General features: G+C 39.9%; 1 protein-coding gene across 5 annotated transcripts in view; it reads left to right on the top strand.

The window, feature by feature from the left end:
- The window catches only part of LOC143037569 (GDP-fucose transporter 1-like), a 49,229-nt gene that overhangs the window by 780 nt on the left and 26,125 nt on the right, over positions 1 to 22,324 (top strand). For 2 of the 5 annotated variants that reach the window (XR_012967480.1, XM_076205998.1), the window contains exons 1-5: positions 41 to 93; positions 8,050 to 8,140; positions 10,109 to 10,316; positions 12,020 to 12,158; positions 21,461 to 21,547. Coding sequence is in view for 1 of the 5 variants with exons in the window: in XM_076205998.1 (XP_076062113.1) it covers positions 8,067 to 8,140; positions 10,109 to 10,316; positions 12,020 to 12,158; positions 21,461 to 21,547 (508 nt within the window). In the remaining 4 variants the exon portion in view is untranslated. Of the gene's footprint in view, positions 1 to 40; positions 94 to 128; positions 304 to 8,049; positions 8,141 to 10,108; positions 10,317 to 12,019; positions 12,159 to 21,460; positions 21,548 to 22,324 lie in introns of those variants that run through there. The other 3 variants (XR_012967481.1, XR_012967482.1, XR_012967483.1) reach the window with 2 other exon arrangements.

Here is a 22,324-nt window from a genome sequence, read left to right as displayed (position 1 = left end):
ATTTTCTTGTTTTATTTGTATCAACTTGTTCGGACAAGCTATAAACAGCTGCTGGGATACCCACAACAAATAAATGACAGGAACGTAGAGATCGTAAGTTTGGTGAAGTGTAGATTTCGGCACAAGGGCAATGAAGTAGTGAATATACGTTTTAAAAACATGTTTCTATTAATATGTGTACGCCTTTGATGAGATCTAACGTTTATGTGGTATTGAAAATTAGTAATAAACTATCGGAAAGGTATTTCCAGGGAAGATAATTGTATCTCTTGTGGCAGGACTTCAATTGATGAAAAATACCCGGTAATTTTGAATAGTGTAGTAAACAGGAGATTATAGACATATGTTTAATGCTTCATGTTTAAGACTGAGGGTGTTTAATGCCTTCATCATTTACGATTTTTACTGGGGAATTTAGAGAATCGTGAATATCCAGATAAAAATGTCCGTTTTAATTTGATTTGGTTTCTTTCGGTATAGAATCATTTCAAAAGCAATTCAAGCCAATATCAATACAGATGAAATGATAAATGTAAATAATATAGACTTGAGTCACCAAGAATAGAATAAACTAGAGTTAACTCAGCAAAGCCTAGTAAGGCCTAAGCCTAAGCCTAAGGGGTTTATTTCCATTGATGATTGGATTGAGGTCCCTTATATTAGGAGAGCCCTTATAACACTTAACTGCCGCCCTGGGACAAAGATCTGTTACGTCCCATCACCCCTTCCCACCGAAGCTTAAGGGGCTTATTTCCATTGATGATTGGATTGAGGTCCCTTATTAGGAGAGCCCTTATAATGCATAACTGCTGCCCCGGGGCAAAGATCTATGATGTCCCATCACCCCTTCCCACCTCCACCAACTCTCATTGCCCTTGGTTATTGGCTTGCAAAATAATTGAACTGATTTTAAAATTTGTATTTAAATATCTCTATTCCAGTAAAAGTAAGGGAAAATATGTTCTATTTTGTTGGTTCTAATGCTTAATTCATTGATTATGGTAAATTATTCAGGGCTTCTTTGAACTTTTATGATTTTGTCAGCCTTGTGGGTGGCTATAATTGCCAAACACCCCCCTTCAATATGCCATATATGTATGCATATGTATATATATATACGTATATATATGTGTGTATATGGCAGTAGAAGACATATTTGAAAAAGTAGGTAACTTGGCAAGGAGTGAAAAATATAATAAGATATGGATAAAAAGGGAAATGAGTACTGAGGAATTAGAAAAAGAAAAGACATTAAGAGATGAAGCAAAGGAAAAAAATGTGAAAAGAACAGAGACAGAAAGCAAGGAATTCCATTGGAGAGTAATCAACATGAGACTTAGGAAATGGTACACCAAAATGGGCAAACCAAAGACAGAAAAAAATGGAGAGAGAAGAAAATTGAAAGTGGCCTATACCAACATTGTCGGATTAATTTCAGGACTGAATGAACTTAATGATTACCTGCTAGAAGAAAAGCCAGACATAATGGGAATTGTGTAGACTAAACTAAGGGGCGAAATACCATCCATCAATGTTGGAAATGGACTATATAATTACTGGGTTAAAAACAGGGAGGAGGAATCATGTTCTTGGCCAAGAAAAGCTTGAATGTGACAAAAATAGCAGAGGGCAAATGTAATGTAGAACTGATCATGATAGAAATCGAAGACGAACATACATACATACATACATATACCAAGGCTTTTTCCCCCTTCCAAGGGAGGTAGCCAAAAAGGGAAAGGCATAAAAACACTCCCACCCATTTCATCCCCAAATACACTCCACACCCCTCCCACCCTTCCTCTCATCTGAGCACCTCCTGGATGACGGGTCATCCCTGCACCCCGCCCACCGCCCTGGGTCAGAAGCAGTGTCGCAAGACACAGTACATCCACAGCAAGGCCGCTTCATTTAATCGGCGACCCCCCCCTCTCCGTCCCCCTTTGCATATAAGGAGAGGACGAACATGAAAAGCAGAAAGTTTGCGGTGACTTATGTGCCTCCAAAAACGAATGCTTGGAAAGAGAACAAGCATATGAAAATGTTAGAGGATACAAGGCAATCATTAAACGAGATACTAATGGGCGGGGGTAATCTGGCAATTATAGGGGACTTCAATTGCAAAGAAATTTGTTGGGAAAATATGACAGTGCAAGGAGGAGACGACTTGTGGGGTAATGTACTACTAGATATGACCATGGAATACACAATGACTCAGTGGGTCAGTGAAAACACCAGATACAGAAACAATGAAGAGCCGTCAAAACTAGATTTAATTTTTACAACATAACCTGAAATTATGGATAAAATCCAATACAAGACACCAATTGGAAAGAGTGACCATATACTCATTGAAACTGAACTAAAGGAAGAAATATACATGGAGAGAAATGAAAAGCATAGGAAAGGAAGATTAATGTATAATAAAACGGACTTTGCAAAACTAAAGAAATTCTTCCAGAATACAAACTGGGAAAAAATTTACATGGAAGAGAAATGGAATATCTTGATGGATAAGTACAATGAAGGGGTAAATAAGCACGTACCAAGACAGAAGCGAGAGTGTACATTAAATGCTGGTTCAACAAAAGATGCAGTGAGGCAAAAGACAGAAGGGACAGAGCTTGGAAAAGGTGGAGAAAAGATAAAAAAAACCCTGGAAAATGGCAAGTCTATATAAACTATAGAAATGAGTATGTTAAAGTGACAGGAGAGGAAAAAAGGAACCATGAAAAGGATATTATAGATAAATGCAAAGAGCAACCCAAACTATTCTATCGATACATGAATGGTAAACTTAAAAACCAGTAAGAAATTGTGAAACTATGCCAAGGAAAGATAGAATACACAGAAGATTTAGAAATGGCCGAAATCATGAAAAAATCACTTTAATTCTGTCTTCACTAGAGAGAAAACGCAATATTGGAATGAAGGTAATGAAAGGCGATCTCCCCCCATGAGCAATAACAATAGCACAAAAAGAAATATTAAAACACCTATCAAACCTTGATGTCAGGAAATCGCATGGCCCGGATGGAATTGCAAATTGGATTCTAAAAGAATGCAAAGAAGAACTAATGGACAAAATACATAACATAATAAATTGCTCACTCAAAGAAGGAAAAATACCAAAAGACTGGAAAAATGCTAACATTGTACCAATATATAAAGGAGGTAACAAAGATGAACCAACTAACTAGAGGCCTGTCTAACAAGTACTATAGCCAAAATATGTGAGAAAATCATCAATAATAGATGGGTAAAACACCTGGAAGACAACAATATAATAAACCCAAGACAATTTGGGCTCAGACAAGGAAGATCATGTACCACAAACTTAATATGTTTCTCCTCAGGATTAATAGACATAGTGCAAGAAAGGAATGGATGGGCTGACTGTGCCTTCCTGGACTTACAAAAAGCTTTTGACAAAGTACCACACCAAAAATTAATAAAGAAACTTGAACATATAGGAGGGATACAAGGGAACCTTCTAAAATGGATGGAGGACTTCCTGATTGGTAGAAAGATGAGAGTAGTGCTCAGAGAAAAATATTCAGATTGGAAAGAGGTGATTAGTGGAGTACTGCAAGGATCTGTACTAGCTCCAATAATGTTTGCTATTTATGTGAATGACATGGATGAGGATATGAAGTGTTACATGAGCTTCTTTGCTGACGATGCCAAACTGTTAAAGAAAGTAAAAACTTAAGAGGATTGCGAATCACTGCAGGAAGACCTGAATAAAGTATGGAACTGGAGTCAGAAATGGGAGGTGGACTTCAATATTAAGAAGTGCAGCATAATGGAGTTTGGAAAAAGCAAAAACAAAATATCAGGACAATATAAAATTGGAACCAAGAAGGTAAAGAAGGAGAGATCCGAAAAAGATTTGGGTGTAATTATCTCGAACGACTTGTCCATATTTGAGAGAAGGCTCCATCCATAAATGTACAGGGAGGTACAACCTCTGTGGCTCTAGCTTCACTGGGTGGACAAACAGCCATATATATATATAATATATATATATATATATATATATATATATATATATATATGTGTGTGTGTGTAATATAATATGTATATATGCATATATATGTATATATATTATGAATATATATATATATATATGTGTGTGTGTGTATTATATATATATTATATATATATACATATATATATATATATATATATATATATATATATATATATATATATGACACACACACATACCATTTTACTACCCTATACATATCCTGTGTCTTGCTGCATTGCATCTGACCCAGGCAGTGGGCATGAGACAGGGATGACCTTTCATTCCTGAGGAGCTAAGATGAAAGAGAAACAAATAGATAACGGATGGGTGTCAGGTGTGTGGGGGTGGGTGCTTGCCTTGGCTGACTACCTACCTTATAAGGAGAAAGAAGTATTGGTAAAATTCCAGACTCTCTCAAGCACGGATATTTAACATGAAACTTGTGTTGGCCAATACATCCAAACCTAACTTAACCTAATGTAACAGTTCCATAGAAAAAATAGGTCTTTCTGATGCAAAAAAGAAAAGTGAAAATGTGTTTGTGTGATACTGGAATAGAACTGAAGCTTTTGGTTTATAGATAAGTACTTATCCCATACTTGTTAAGAAACCCACTATACCCGTTGCACTGAGAACTGGCCGTTAGGGCGGAGCACTGGGAGTTCCCCTGTGGTGCCACATCTAATTATTTTATAATTTTATTTTATTTTATAATTCTATTTTATAATTTTATAATGTTGCCACATATGATTATATTATAATTTTTGTCACCACCACTGAGGTAAAAATCAAAGCAATGTTTTCTATACAAAGGTTTCGTTTCTTCGAGTCTAGACATGGCATATGGAAAAGAGAGAGCGACGTTGCCGCTACATCTAATCTCTGGCCCCGCCCCCCTCACACTGCATTCAGAAATCATTGCATCCACACGCACGTTCTCGCCATGGATGCCCATGTGTGGCAACACCGGGAAATCTCCTAGCCCCGCCTTATCGGTCATTTCTCCTTGCGCTGACTATAGTTGTTCCCACCGTCTTGGTGTCTTGTGGATAAAGGGTCATCCCTGTCCTCCATCACACTCAATGCAGCAATATGCAGAACTTCCATAGCCTAAAAGCTGGAGTTGATTTACCCCCCCCACACACACACACACACTGCTTCATTATATTGTGACCTCCCCTTCATCTTTTAGAGAAATATACAGAGTAAACAAGAACATCCTCTCAGGCCATGTCATTTCTTCATCTATTTATAACCACTATCCATTCACTCTTATCTTTTGCCCTCTCTTCTTTGCTTGGCAGACATTCATCTTGCACCCACTGCCCCTTTCACTCCAATCCGTCCACCTCATTCTTGGTCTTCCCCACAAGTTCCTTTCATCCATTTCTGCTGTTCATATTCTTTTTTACTGGTCTTTTTTTCATTCATTTTTTCCATATGCCCAAACCATCTTGATATTCTGTATTTACCTAATTGTATTATACGGGAAGGGAGCTATGCTCGTGGTGACCCACCCATCTTTGTATCTTTCAGCATCAAGTTTTTTTCTTAAAATCTTGAATAGTGTTTGTACACACTGTTTCTTTGTCTTATTTGTTCCAAGTATCTATCACTCTGTGTGGAAAGCTCTATTTTTTTCAGATCTCTTCTGTAATTATCTTTTTTGAGTTTCTTTTCTTGTCCTCTTGTTTTTCCATTGTCCCATTTCAATAAATCATTCTTATCTAAGATTTCCATTCCTTTCATAATTCTATAGATAGTAGGTCTCCTCTTTCCCTTCTTTGTTCCAGAGCTGGTAATTCTAATTTGGACAGTCTTTGTTCATATGTCATTTTGGAAAGAGTTGTTGCCAGTTTTGTTGTTGCTCTTTGTATTTTTTCTAACTTCTTTATATTCTTTTTGGTACTGGGTGTCCATAGTGTTGCTGTGTACTCGAGTTTTGGCCTTATTAGTGTAGTTAATTTTTTTTTATAATTTCCTTGTCCAAATAGACAAAAGCCACTTTTATTGACCTCAGTAAATTGTAGATTTCTCTGACTATTTTATTAATATGTTTGTCTGGTGTCGTGTCTTTGCGGATCATCACTCCAAGGTCTTTTTCCGAGTTTACTTTTTTGACCTCTTCTTCACCAATTTTATAATCTCTTGATATTCTGTTTTTACTTTTCCAAATTCTACTTTTCCAAATACTACATTTCTTGATATTGAATTTCACTTCCCATTTTTGAGTCCATTTCCAGATCTTGTCCAAGTCTTGTTTTAATGAGTTGCAATCCTCCTCCGTTTTTACTTTCTGTAGTATTTTTGTGTCGTCTGCAAAGAAATTCATACTCTATATGCCGGCTCTCTTTCTACATTTCTTGCTATCCATCCTTGTAATCCTCACCATACTTTTTAAATACTTTATCTCAAATGTGTTTGAGTTCTACTTTCCTACCTCCTTCAAATACCAAGTCTATTCTATACTGTACTGAGGACGTAGTCATTCCTTGATACAGTCTTCTCTTTGAGTTCTTTCCCAGGTACCTGTTTTTGTGACCTTTTTCATTCTCTGCAAGACATCTGTTTCCCATACACTTTAATTCACTTCCATCCCCATTCCGCCATTCCCTGCTACTTGTGACCCCAAATATTTAAAGCTTTTACTTCCTTCAGCCTCTTGCTCTTTAAATTCCCTTCCAACTGAACTCCAGTATCTCTTCTTGTACATCTCATCACATTACTTTTGCCCACATTTACTCTCAGGTTTTTCCTTTCACATACCTTCCAAAAATACCATTGACTGCCTCAGTCTATCTTCTGACTCATATACTGGCTCAATTCTGAGGTTCCTGCTGTCTACATGAGGTAAGGTAATTAGTTGCGGGGCAAAGTCCGCGAGCTTGCTGGTGGCAGCACGAGGTCAGATCAGGAATCGTGTCAACCTCACCTAGCAGGTCGGTAAGTGATTGCAGCCAGCTGCCTTATGCCACTCCTGATAGGCTCAGTCACACATCACCAATAGAGTTGTATGAATAACCTGTAATTTTGCCAATAAAGCTTTTTGGATTTAACCATGGCCTTCATAATTCACAAACACACATACCAACACATAAACACACATACTCACATAATGATTCTATCAGCACATTGTTGACAAACATCACACACTTGCATAAGGGATTTAACAAGAAAGCAGAAGAATGGTCATGAAGCAATAGACTTGAATAAGGCACTTGACAAAGTTCCTAGACACTGTCTAAAAAGATCATAGAGGCAGACACACAGCTCTGACAGGAAATGAGTGACAGTCTTCTTATCTGGTAAACAATACATATTAACCAAAAACAGCCTATCAATCAATCAGTTGTTGCCTCAAGTTTCATTTAAGTAGGAAAAACTTGCAGCCTCACAATAGCTGGCAACAGTCCTCAGAACCTTTCATAGATCTCTGGGAAGATACTTTAGACATCATCCTCAAAGATAAACCCCTCCTAGGGAAAACTAGAACCACACTAGTATGCTTGCATTTAGGTCACCATTCAGCATTAAGGTAGTACCAGCACAGAATAGATCTGCCTACAGAAACAAACTGCCCCAGATGCAATCATAATACAGAGGACTCTGAACACCTTATTTTACATTGCCCCTATCCAAGCCATACCCAGTATTTTTTTTCCTTGAGTGATTTATGGGCCAGTATCAGCACAGAATAGATCTGCCTACAGAAACAAACTACCCCAGATGCAATCATAATACAGAGGACTCAGAACACATTATTTTACATTGCCCATCCAAGCCATACCCAGTATTTTTTTTCCTCGAGTGATTTATGGGCCAGTCCAGTGGCTGTTGCCAATTACCTGTTACCATGGGTCTTCACAAAGAGAGACCTGGGGCACTGGATTGAATGATTGAAGACATCAAATACAGTTGATAAATAGCTTTTAGCATTTTCTATTAAGTAATACACACATATATTTATATTTTCATCTTTATTTATTTTTATTTTCTTATTTTTTCATTTTTTTCAGTTGTATATCAAGCAAAAATGGAGGATCCAAAAGCTGAGAAATCCCTTGTGGCTAAATATGTCAAAATTACTGCAGTGGTTTCCCTGTATTGGTAAGTATGGCTGTCAGGATTGTATGATCATATTTATTTAGAAACTTTCATCCATAGAATCCTTTACTCAATGTATCAATTTATTCATGTTAACATATTTGAAAGGTGCTAACAAAGAGTACTGTAGTTGGGGGGGTTGGGGCTGTGGATAGAAGGAAAAAGGATTAGTGAGTTCTTGTCCAGTATTTGGATGGGTTGGAAATGAACTTTTTACATGTGGCTAGAAGCTATATATACTGTACATATATCCATGGGCAAGCCTCTGTGGTGTATAATTATCCCTAATTACATTGAGTCAGATCATGCTGTCACACTGACCAAGTAGGTGTGTGTGTCAGATCTCAGCATGTTCCTTATCTAATGTATGCTACATGGTCAGGTGCACCATGTGGCTTATACTTGTACAGTACCTACAAGTGGTGGATTTGCAAGAATTATATTAGAGAAAATCATTTCCCCAAAGACCAATACTCGTAGGTCTGTTGCTGTTTGCATTTCCTCTGTATTCCTTTGTATTTTGTTCAATACCATCACTTGGCAATGCAACCCCTGAAGGACTAGCACAGAGTCTTTGGACTGGGCTCACAATCTCTCTCTGTCAACTCATACTATCTCTTCTTCCCTTTTCCACATGAAGAGAACTGACAACATGTATATCTTTATTAATTTCTGTGGCAACTCCTTGTGGTAGTGAAGGGATCATAGCCTGTATTAGTCATCCCTTTCCATACCAGGTAATATGTTTCTATATATTCTTGCCACCATCAGGCTATTTTATTCATCTTTCTGGCACTCCCCTTGGTATTGAAGGTGTTGTACAAGTAGCTTGTCATATGTACTGTATACTCGTACTGTGTCTTGCTTCATTGCATCTGACCTGAGCAGTGGGGATGAGACAGAGATGACTCTCCATCCATGAGGAGCTAAGATGAAAGGAAAACAAGGCTAGTGGGTACTAGTCTTTGAATGTGCTACCTCCCAAAAAAGGGAGGGAAAGCAGTATATAGATAGATTCCCTTAAGTAATCCATTTTGTCCATACAAAATGGTATATTTCCTTTTATCATTGCCAACATCTCTGTGTCATCTGCATGGAATCAGGGTGGTTATTTTCTATGTTGATATGAACTCAGAGGTCAAGATTTTTGCTAAAGTTCATGTTTTAAGTATGAACTTTACAAGTTAGGTTATGCAGAAGGATAGATGATGAAAGGTGATACTTACCCTTACACTGTATTTTGGCTCTTGTGTGACTTCCTTTGCTAGGAAGGAAATGACAGTACAGGAAGAAAACAGGATGAGAGATTTTGTAATGTGTGGAATAAATCAGAGGAGATATACAATAGGGATCTGTATGTGGTGAACCAGTGGGATGGACATTATAAAGAATCATTTCCCTGTTCAAATTTTGGAGAGAGACAATGGGGGGAAACTAATTATGAATATGAAAAGAATATTATCATTCTCACTGGGCATATAAACATGGAATGCATTGGTTGAAGTGATGTACTATCAAAGCGTGTCTACCAGGTAAATTAAAATTGCCATGATAGACCTGGGTTGAAATAAAGTTTGGGGGGACGGAGAGGGGGGGTCGCCGATTTAATGAAGCGGCCTTGCTGTGGATGTGCTGTGTCTTACGACACTGCTTCTGACCCAGGGCAGTGGACAAGGTGCAGGGATGACCCGTCATTCAGGAGGTGCTAAGATAAGAGGGAGGGTGGAGGGGTGTGGAGTGTTTTCAGGGATGGAATAGTTGGGAATGATTTTATGCCTTTTTCTTTTTGGCTACCCCCCTTGTAAGGGGGAAAAAGCCTTGGTATATGTATGTATGTATGTATGTATAATTGTTGTGTAGATAGACACTAGAAAAGTAAATTGTCTTTAAAGGATAATTAACCATGTTAAAATGTAATTTCATAAAGATAAATTAATTTGTCTCTAATTTCTCTCTTTATCTTCCCAACAGGATTATTTCCATATCTATGGTCTTTGTAAATAAATATCTTTTAGGAGGCTCTTCTTCAGGGGATAAAGATGCTCCCTTATTTGTCACTGCTTTCCAGTGTGCCATAACAGTTTTGTGCTGCTTAATCATATCCAGGCTTTCAAGATTTTTTCCCCAGTATATCAGTTGTCCACAAGTGGGAGCAGTTGATTCTACCATGGTCAAGCAGGTTAGTTTACATTTTGTTCATATTTGGCTATGTATTTTATTTAATTGTAGAGTGTGACGACTAATTAGACTTTGGGGAAAGGGCATTTAGTGTATGTGTATGTATGTACAGTATGTATTTACCTGGTTGTATTTTACAAGATGAGAGTATGCTTGTAGTGATCCATTTTCGTATCTCTCCGCATCCAGTTTGTTCTTAAAATCGTGTATAGTTTTTGCACTCACTGTTTCTCTATTTAGTTTGTTCCAGACATCAATCACTTTATGTGGGAAGCTATGCTTTTTCAGGTCTCTTCTGTAACTGTCCTTCTTTAGCTTCTTTTTGTGTCCTCTTGTTTCTCTTCTGTCCCATTTTAATAAGTCGTCTCTATCGAGAATTTCCATCTCTTTCATAATTCTGTAAATGGTCAACAAATCACCTCTTTCTCTTCTCTGTTCCAGTGTTGATAGATGTAATTTCTCCAATCTTTGTATGTCAAATTTGATAGTGTAGGTGCCATATTTGTCACTGCTCTTTGGATTCTTTCTAATTTTCTTATGTTCTTTTTTGTGCTAGGTGCCCATAGTGTTGCAGCATACTCTAGTTTAGGTCTTATTAGTGTAACCACTATTTTGTTTACCATTTCTTCATCCATGTAGTCAGAGGCCACTTTCATTGATCTTAATAAGTTAAAAGTCTCTCCAAATAATTTATTGACATGTTTATCAGGTGTCAAGTCACTTGAAATGATCACTCCCAGGTCCCTTTCTGAATAAACTTTTTTGACTTCCTTGTTTCCAATTTTATATTGACCTGATATCCTATTTTTGCTTTTTCTAAATTCCATTATGCTACATTTCTTAATGTTGAAGTTCATCTCACATCTCTGACTCCATTCCCATATTTTGTCCAGGTCTTCTTGTAGCAATCTGCAATCTTCTTCTGTTCTTACTCTCTTGAGTAATTTGGCATCGTCAGCAAAGAAGTTCATGTAACAATTCACTCCCTCATCCATAGCATTTCTATATATGGCAAACATAAAAGAGCCAATACAGAGCCTTGCAGGATGCCACTCTTCACATCTTCCCAGTTCAAATTATTGTCTCTAAGTACCACTCTCATTTTTCTCCCAATTAAGAAATCCTTCATCCATTCCAGCACTTACCTTGTATGCCTCCTATTATTTCAATTTTTCTTATTGTTTTTTTATGTGGTACTTTGTCAAATGCCTTCTGCAAGTCCAAGAAGGCGCAATCTGCCCAGCCATCTCTTTCTTGTATTATCTCAATTAATCTCGAGTAAAATCAGAGTAAGTTTGTGGTACACGATCTTCCACTTCTAAAGCCAAATTGTTTAGGGTTTACTATTTTATTTTCATCCAAGTGTTTGGTTAATTTGTTTCTGATGACTTCTTCACATATTTTTGTAAGGGATACTGGTCTGAAGTTTGTATGTATGTATGTATATGTATGTACGCTTTTGATTAAAACTATATGACTGCTGATGTGCTTACGGTATTATTTTGTAAAAGCTTGTACATATTTAATTAAAATGCTGTAAGCTATAAAGTGCACCTCCACTGGTACGCTGTTCCTGGACAGGGCATTTGATCTTGCTCAAGAGATTTGTGGGTGTGGTTAGTGGCTTTTGTAGACAATTCAGGGTTCCTTAGAAAGGAATCCTCAGACTGCAGATTAATTAATTAGAATTATGTAATTTTGCAGGTACTGCCTCTTACCTGTATGTTTGTTAGCATGATCACGATGAACAACCTGTGCCTCAAGTATGTTGGTGTAGCATTCTATTATGTTGGAAGAAGTCTCACCACGGTGTTTAATGTCATCTTCACATATCTCATTCTTGGTAAGGATCTCAATGTTCTTTTGGTAAGATACATCTTTGATCTTGAACAGTGGATTCCAAACTTTACATCAATGTGCGTTATTATTAAAATGTATTTGCTTATCGTTCCTTCTCCCCAACACCCCCATAAAATAAACAAGTTCATTAACTGTATTTGCATCAAGAGAAAGTTAATAAACATTTCAAAGCCCATGTGATTATGAAAAAATCAATTACATACATACATACATACATATATCAAAGGCTTTTTCCCCCTTACAAGGGAGGTAGCCAAAAAGAAAAAGGTATAAAAACCATTCCCACCCATTTCATCCCTAATGGACTCCACTCCCCTCCACCCACTACCCCTCCCTCTTATCTTGGCACCTCCTGGATGACAGGTCATCCCTGTATCTTCTCCACTGCCCTGGGTCAGAAGCAGTGTTGCAAGACACAGCACATCCACAGCAAGGCCACTTCATTAAATCGGCAACCCCCCCCTCTCCATCCCCTCATGCAGAAAAGGAGAAGACAGGGAGAAATCCCTTTGGGCTGCGTGAAATTTTTCTCACACATACTACCAAACCCCCCCCCATCCTCCCACCCATTCCACCTTATGCATCACAACATCATCCATATACAACCATTCTCCATTCACCCGTTGTCTGTCCTCTCCCGTCCTTCCTCAACAGACATTCCCCTCTTCCCCAAAGCCCCTTTCATCCCATCCATCCATCTCATCCATCTCATCCTAGGTCACCCCCTCATGTTCACTCCCTCCACATCTGCCTTCCATACCTCTTTTACTAGTCTTTCTTCACTCATTCTTTCCATGTGTCCAAACCATCCTAATACTCTTTCATCCACCTTATCTCCCAACTCCCTTACCACCCCTGTTCTCCACCTCATTCCTCACTCTATCCTGGTTAGTAACCCCCATCATACTTCTCAGACACCTCATCTCAAACACATTTAAACTCCTCTCTTCCTCTCTTATGCTCCATGTTTCTGCCCCATACAGTGCTGTTGGCACAACACCTTCCTTTATACAATCTCCTCTTAGCATCCATTCCCAAATATCTATTCCTCATTACACTTTTTGATCCACCAAGGTATTTAGTCGCTTCTCTCAATCAACATTCTACCTCCACTCCTCCCTTTCCTACCACATTCACACCCAAATATCTAAAACTATCCACTTCCTCCAGTCACTCTCCCTTAATGCTCACTTCTAGTCTGCTGCCACTTTCACCCCTTGTTCATCTCATCACCTTACTTTTACCCACATTTATCTTCATCTTTCTTCTTTCACACACTCTCCCAAACTCTGTCATCAACTTCCTCAATCCCTCCTCTGATCCTGCTACAAACGCAGTGTCGTCCGCAAACAACAGCTAACTCACCTCCCAATTTTCTCCATTTTCTTTAAACATCTCCAATCCCTGGCCCACCATCCTTGCATTTACCTCTCACACCACACCATCTATGTATGAGTTGAACAGCCAGGGCGACATAACACATCCCTGATGAAGTCCCACCTTTACCTCAAACCACTCACTCTCCATTTCCAATCCTGACACATGCTCTACTACTCTCATAAAAACTCTTGACAGCTCCTAAAAGCTTTCCTCCTATCCTGTATATCTGCATAACCTCCCACAGTGCCTTCCTGTCTATCCTGTCATAAGCCTTTTCCAGATCCATAAAAGCCAAAAAAACATCCTTTTCCTATAGCTTTCTCACATATCTTACCACAAAAATCCGATCTACGCAACCTCTACCTGTCCTAAATCCACACTGTTCCTCACCAATTACTCCCTCTGTTCCTCTCCTAATCCTCTCAATCAAGATCCTCCTATAAGCCTTCCCAACTACACTTAACAAGCTAATCCCTCTGAAACTACTACACTCACACTTGTCTCCTTTTCCCTTGTAAAGTGGAACTATACAGGCACTCCTCCAGTCCACTGGCACTCTACCCTCTCTCCAACAAACATTAAATAACCTCACCAGCCAGTCCACCATCACTGTATCTCCTTTTTTTTTTAGACATGAATGGCATCCATCCAGACCAGGTGCCTTACCTGCTCTCATCATCTTAACAACTGCCTTCACCTCATCCTTCCTTATTTCTCCTCCATTTTCCTCACTCATCGCTGTCATTTTCTTAGCACTTCTCACTGCAACTGTCTTACCCTCCCTATCCTCCTTCACATTTAGTACATCATACATACATATACCAAGGCTTTTTCCCCCTTACTAGGGAGGTAGCCAAAAAGGAAAAGGCATAAAATCACTCCCACCCATTCCATCCCTGAAAACACTCCACACCCCTCCACCCTCCTTCCCATCTTAGCACCTCCTAGATGACGGGTCATCCCTGCACCCTGTCCACTGCCCTGGGTCAGAAGCAGTGTCGCAAGACACAGCACATCCACAGCAAGGCCACTTCATTAAATCGGCGACCCCCCCCTCTCCGTCCCCCCATATAAAGGAGAGGACGGGGAGAAATCCCTTCGGGCTGTGTCAAAATTTTGCTCACACACACTACCTCACCCCCCATCCCCACGCCCATTCCACCTCATGCATCACAACATCTTCCATATACAACCATTCTCCATTCACCCCTCTCTTCTGTCCTCTCCCGTCCTTCCCCCCTTCACCCTATCCATCCATCTCATCCTAGGACGTCCCCTCATGTTCACTCCCTCCACATCTGCCTTCCATACCTCCTTTACTAGTCTTTCTTCACTCATTCTTTCCATGTGTCCAAACCATCCTAATACTCTTTCATCAACCCTATCTCCCAACTCCCTTTCCACCCCTGTTCTCCTCCTCACCTCATTTCTCACTTTGTCTAGCCTAGTAACCCCCATCATATTTCTCAGACACTTCATCTCAAACACATTCAAGCTCCTTCTCTCTTCCTCTCTTATGTTCCATGTTTCTGCTCCATGTTTCTGCTCCATACAGTACTGTTGGCACAATTACTCCTTCATACAGTCTCCTCTTAGCATCCATTCCCAAATTTCTATTCCTCATTACACTTTTTATTCCACCAAGGCATTTACTCGCTTCTCTCAATCTACATTCTACCTCCACCTTTTCTCCACCTTTTCCTGCCACATTTGCATCCAAGTATCCAAAACTATCCACTTCCTCCAGTTGCTCTCCCTTAATGCTCACTTCCAGATTACTGCCACTTTCACCCCTTGTACATCTCATCACCTTACTTTTACCCACATTTATCTTCAGCTTTCTTCCATCACACACTCTCCCAAACTCTGTCACCAACTTCCTCAATCCCTCCTCCGATCCTGCCACAAGCGCAGTGTTGTCCGCAAACAACAGCTGGCTCACCTCCCACTTTTCTCCATTTTCTTTAACCATCTCCAATCACTGACCCACTACCCTTGCATTTACCTCTCGCACTACCCCATCCATGTATAAGTTGAACAGCCAGGGTGACATAACGGATCCTTGACGAAGTCCCACCTTTACCTCAAACCACTCACACACTCCATTTCTAATCCTGACACAACCTCTACTACTCTCATAAAAACTCTTGACAGCTCCCAGAAGCTTTCCTCCTATCCCGTATATCCGCATAACCTCCCACAGTGCCTTTCTGTCTACCCTGTCGTAAGCCTTTTCCAGATCCATAAAGGCCCAAAAACCATCCTTCCCCTTTCCTATAGCTTTCTCACATATCTGTCTTACCACAAAAATCTGATCTACACAACCTCTACCTGTCCTAAATCCACACTGTTCCTCACCAATTACTCCCTCTGTTCCTCTCCTAATCCTCTCAATCAAGATCCTCCCATAAGCCTTCCCAACTACACTTAACCTCTTCAGTACGGTTCAAAATCTCGCGGGCAGCAGCCAATGCCAGCCGTACAACGTGTCGTAATAATACTCGCATCATAAAATATAGTCACCGCTTATATTTATCGTTCTCTCTTTCACCCGTGAATTTTGAAAACCATAGAGAATGCGACTCAGGGCAGATTAAGAGAGAATTTAAAAAATAGGGGCGACTACAATAAATATAATCAAGACGTCGATATGGCATCGTTGCATATTCAATTGCTCCTCATGCCGCCTACGTGTGCGGCACCGTATGGAAGGGGTTAACAAGCTAATCCCTCTGAAACTACTACATTCACACTTCTCCCCCTTTCCCTTGTAAAGTGGAACTATACAAGCACTCCTCCAGTCCTCTGGCACTCTACCTTCTCTCCAGCAAACATTAAATAACCTCACCAACCAGTGCACCATCACTGTACCTCCTTTTTTAAGACATTCTGCATGGCATCCATCCAGACCAGGTGCCTTACCTGCTTTCATCATCTTAACTGCTGCCTTCACTTCATCCTTCCTTATTTCTCCTCCATTTTCCTTACTCATCACTCTCATTTTCTTCGCATTTCCCACTGCAGCTATCTTTCCCTCCCTATCCTCCTTCACATTTAGCAACTCCCTAAAATATTCTGCCCATCTTCCCCTTACTGCCTTCTCCTCCATTATCATCTCTCCATCTGCACCTTTTACCTTTTCTTCTCTACTTGATTCGCCTCCTCTTCCTCCCTTAATTTCTTTCCAAAACATCTTTTTATTACTTTCAACATTTTCTGTCATACTCTTACCCCATTTTACATCTGCTCTCCTCTTTGCCTCCTTTACCTTTTTCTTTACTTCTCTTTTCTTTTCTTTGTACGTCTCATATGACTCCCTCGTCCTATTTTGTAACCAATTTAGTAACTCCCTAAAATACTCTGCTCATCTTCCTCTTACTGCCTTCTCTTCCATTATCATCTCTCCATCTGCATCTTTTACCTTTTCTTCTCTACTTGATTCGCCTCCTCTTCCTCTCTTAATTTCTTTCCAAAACATCTTTTTATTACTTTCAAAATTTTCTGTCATACTCATACCCCATTTCACATCTGCTCTCCTCTTTGCCTCCTTTATCTTATGCTTTACTTCCCTTTTCTTTACTTTGTACATCTCATATGACTCCCTCACCCTATTTTGTAACCAATCTGTGAAAGCTCGCTTCTTCTCTTCTACAACCTTCTTTGTTTCCTCATCCCACCATTCACTACCCTTCCTTCTATTTCCTCCCATCCTTCTTGTTCCACACACCATCTTTGCACACTTTGTGACTCCCTCCTTGAACCATCCCCATTCCTCCTCCACTCCTTGCTCTACTCAATCCTTCACTCCCTCCCACTCCTCTCTCAGCTTCTTGTACTTCTTCTCCTTTTCTTTTTAATTTAAAGAGTTCACTCTAAGCACCTCCCTAATTTTTGTCCTTTTCCTCTTTCTCCATCTATCCTCCACTCAACTTACCTTCCACCAAAAATTGATCTGATATTCCCCCACTCTCTCCCCTTAGCACAGATATATAAATGACAAATTAAAGGATAAACATGATATAATAAAATTGCACAAAGGAGACAAAGAATACGTAGATGACACAGAGATGGCAGAAGTTATGATCAGGCATTTCAAGTCTGTTTTTTACAATTGAAAGCTCACAACCCTGGGAGGATGGACAACTAGAAAGTTCACCCATGATGAAGGAAATGAAAATAACACAAAGTGAAATAAGAGACCAAATAAAAAGCCATAGATGTCAGAAAGTTGCACAGGCCAGATGGAATTGCAAATTGGATACTGAAAAAGTATATAGATGAACTGTCAGATAAACTACACAAGATAATAGACTTGTCACTAAAAGAGGGAAAGGTGCCGCAAGATTGGAAAGATGCAAACATAGTACCAGCACATAAAGGAGGAAATAGAGAAGATCCTACAAATTTTAGAATGGTGTCCCTCACAATTACAGTAGCAAAAATATGCGAAAAGATTATCCAAACACTTGGAAGAAAACCAAACACTTGGAAGAAAACAAAATAAAACCAAATTAAATAAAACCAAACACTTGGAAGAAAACAAAATAATAAATCCCAAACAATTTGGTTTTAGAAGTGGAAGATCGTGCACCACAAATCTAATCTGTTTTTACTCTAGACTAATTGAGATAATACAAGAAAGAGATGGATGGGCAGACTGTGCCTTCTTGGACTTGCAGAAAGCATTTGATAAGGTACCACACAAAAAATTAACAAGTAAAATTGAAAAAATAGGAGGAATTCAAGGCAAACTATTGGATTGGGTGAAGGATTTCTTAACTGGGAGAAAAATGAGAGTGGTACTTAGAGACAAAAATTCGAAATGGGAAGATGTAAAAAGTGGCATCCCACAAGGCTCTGTTTTGGCTCCCTTAATGTTTGCCATATACATAAATGATATGGATGAAGGAGTAAATTGTTACATGTACATTTTTGCTGACAATGCCAAATTACTCAAGAGAGTGAAAACAGAAGAAGATGGCAGATCGCTACAAGGTGACCTGGATAAAGTATGGGAATGGAGCCGGAAATATGAAATGAACTTCAACATCAAGAAATGTAGCATAATGGAATTTGGAAGAGACAAAAATAGAGTTTCGGGAAAGTATACGATTGGAAACAAAGTACTGTAGTCAAAAAAGTAAACTCGGAGAGGGACCTAGGAGTAAAGTTATTTGGAGAGACCTACAACTTATTAAGAGCAATGAAAGTGGCCTTTGACTACATGGATGAGGAGATGGTTAAGAAAATAATTATCACATTGATAAGACTGAAATTAGAATATGCTATATCAATGTGGGCACCTAGCACTAAGAAAAACAAGAAAATTAGAAAGAATCCAAAGAGCAGCGACAAAAATGGCACCCACACTATCAAACTTGACATATGAACAAAGATTGAAGAAATTACAGTTGTCAACGTTGGAGCATAGAAGGGAAAGTGGCAATTTGTTGACCATTTCCAGAATTATGAAAGGGATGGAAGTTCTCGATAGAGGTGACCTATTAAAATAGCTCCCATCCCATAAAGTACAACTAGGTAAATGTACATCCTTAACTCTTCCTATTATACTCCTATCTACCACTACATAGTCCATTAACACTCTACCACCCTTCCACCCACCACCCTCTCCCATTTGTACTTATGAACTCCATATTTCCCAACCATTCCGTCAATTGGTTAATTTCCTACCCTAGCATTAAGGTCTTCCAGTACTACTACATTGACGTTCCTCCCTAATCCCTCTATGCACTCGTTAAAATCTATCCAAAAAGCCTCCCATTCTTCTACACCCTTCTCACTACCAGGCCCATATGCACTTACAAAAACCCTCTTCTCCTTTCCCAGTTTCACCTTCATCCACATTACCCTTGAAGAAACCTTCCACTCCACTACACGTTTACCAATCTCTTCACTTACTAGTATAGCCACCCCATCTCTCCCTCACTCTCTCTTCACTCCTGATAACCTCCCAACTACACTCCCAAACTCTCACTCACCTTTCCCTCTCAGCTTAGTTTTACTCAAAGTCAACACATCCATCTTTCTTCTTACAAACATACTACCAATCTCTTCCCTTTTACTCTCATCTGTACCACATCCATGCACATTAAAAGACCCAAACCTTAGGGTGGTGGTTGGAAAACTCCTAGACCCTCTTGTGCCTTTACTTTTTTTATGAATGTCCCCTGTGGGGCTACAGGGAGAAGGATGCCTGGTCCCAATCCCCATTCTGTTTTTCTTGCCTCTTATGAGCCAAGTGGGAATACTTGGTGGCAGCATTCTTTTCCCCCCACCATATGGTAGGCAAAACAAGGAAATGAAATTCAGAGAAATGGTACAGGACAGCAACAAAGGGTTGGGGGACAGCATAACAGAGAGACAGTAGCAATATAATAAAAGTTTCATCATTTCTCTGTTAGCAGAGTCCTCCTCTATCACAGACAAAATGATGTGTGGCTCTGGTCCATAGGGGCGCCCCATATAGACCCTAAAGTATCAACTGCATGCTACTTTGCCATAACAACATGCAGCCAATACCCCAGATGTTATTTTGTTGACCATAAAGAGCCCGTGCCTAGCTACATCACTTCTGACCCAGGGCAGTGGGTGGGATATGGGGATGACCTGTCATCCATGAGGAGCTAAGATGAGAGGGAGGAGGCGAGTGGAATGGGTGGGAGAGGGTACATGCCTTTGAGTTGGCTACCTAGGGAGAAAAATCCCGTGATATGTAGATAGGTAAAAAGCACATCTATCTTTGGAGACACAATTGTACTAAAATGGTGGACTCATAGAGGTGGTACTGGGCAAATTTAAGGAGTGTCACAGAATAGAGGGATAGTAGAAGTGATCGTTATTCATTTTTGAGTGAAGAATAGTCTCAATTCTGGAAAGAGAAAAGTACATACATATACCAAAGACTTTTCCCCCCTTGCAAGGAAGGTGGCCAAAAAACAAAGGCATAAAAACCACTCCCACCCATTCCATCCCCACATATTCCACTCCCATCCATCCCCTCCCTCCCTCCTGTCTTGGCTCCTCCTGGATGATGGGTCATCCCTGCATCTTGCCCAATGGCCTGGGTCAGAAGAAGTGCCGTAAAACACAGCATATCCACAGCAAGGATATATGATACATATACCAAAGGCTTTTTCCCCCCCTTACACGGGGGGTAGCCAAAAAGAAAAAGGCATAGGAACCACTCCCACCCATTCCATTCCCTACATATTCCACTCCCCTCCTCCCTCCTCCCTCCCTCTCATCTTGGCACCTCCTGGATGAGGGGTCATCCCTGTATCCTGTCCACTGCCCTGGGTCAGAAGCAGTGTCACAAGACAGCACATCCACAGCAAGGCTGCTTCATAAATTCAGCGACCCCCCTTCTCCATCCCCTCATGCAGAAAAGGAGAAGACGGGGAGAAATCCCTTCGGGCTGCGTCTAATTTTTTTCATACATACTTCCTCACCCCCATCCCCCCCCCACTCCCCCTCATGCATCACAGCATCATCCATACACAACCTTTCTCCATTCACCCCTATCTTCTGTCCTCTCCCATCCTTCCGCAACAGACATTCCTCTCTTTTGTAATGCCCCTTTCACCCCATCTATCCATCTCATCCTAGGACGCCCCCTCATATTCACTCCTTCCACCTCTGCCTTCCGCACCTCTTTTACTAATCCTTATTCACTCATTCTTTCCATATGTTACATCATAATATATCTTAAACACCTTCACCCCCAGGTAATTGTGTACTGTATGTTCCCTTGAAATGAGGGATGTGCCCCTCAATTTGGAAACCATAATTATAGAAAGTGATTGATGAAATATAGTGATTATATAATTCATGATTGTGTAGCTGAAAAGATACTAATGCAGCATATGATACATTTTTGATTACTAGGTCAGAAAACAACTTTGAGGGCAATATTATGCTGTGGTGTGATTGTTGGAGGCTTCTTGCTTGGTGTAGATCAAGAAGGTGCTGCAGGTGAGTTTTTTCTTTTAAAGGTTTTCATAAAGGGTTTGATATCGATGAGTTACATTGGTGTGAAATTTTGGAGACATATCTATCTGAAAAAAATGATGAAGGGACTGAATAGGAAAATTTTAACCCTTGAAGTGTGTAGCTTGATTTGTGTTCTTGTTTTAGTTGTTGCCAGATTATTTTTATTTAGCCAGAAAAAGTATTTTATGCACTTGAAAGGTTGGGTATATCCTGACAAGTGTGTGAGTGCTTAGTCTAACTTGTATATTTATTCTGATTGTTGTCAGACAATTTTTTCTCCCAAGGAAAATTCTTCATACACTCAAAAGGCTAACTTACATTATTTAGAAGAATTGTTCTTTGGTTGTCTTGGGTTCATAACTTGCTCAAATAATGTGCCAGGGGACAGGGTAATCCTTGATACCTGAAGTACTGAGATAGAAAGGACAGCCACCTTCCCTTATAAACGGGAGACCTTCAGTACATGTACATGTATACCTGGGACCAGTAACAGGTACTTACAAGTGGTGGTCATGCAAGACAGACATCAGAGAGAATCATTTCCCTACTGCCCATCTTCAGAACCTGTCAGCCTCCTCATCTCCATCTGGAGGTGTAGCCCCAGTGGGCTGACACTTGGTTTTTGGACTGGGCCTGAGGGCTCTAATAACTTTATATTTCCATCACCTTTTCACATAGGGTAGTGTTTCCCAACCTTTTTTTCAGGCGACCCCAGTATGATCCCCATAATATGACCGCAACCCCACTAATCTATTTGTA

Source organism: Oratosquilla oratoria, chromosome 22 (assembly GCF_046742065.1).
Source record: "Oratosquilla oratoria isolate Oo_2021 chromosome 22, ASM4674206v1, whole genome shotgun sequence".
Classification (NCBI taxonomy): Eukaryota; Metazoa; Arthropoda; class Malacostraca; order Stomatopoda; family Squillidae; genus Oratosquilla; species Oratosquilla oratoria.
Note: the sequence above shows the minus strand (reverse complement) of the source record. Positions and strands in the feature narration are given on the sequence as shown.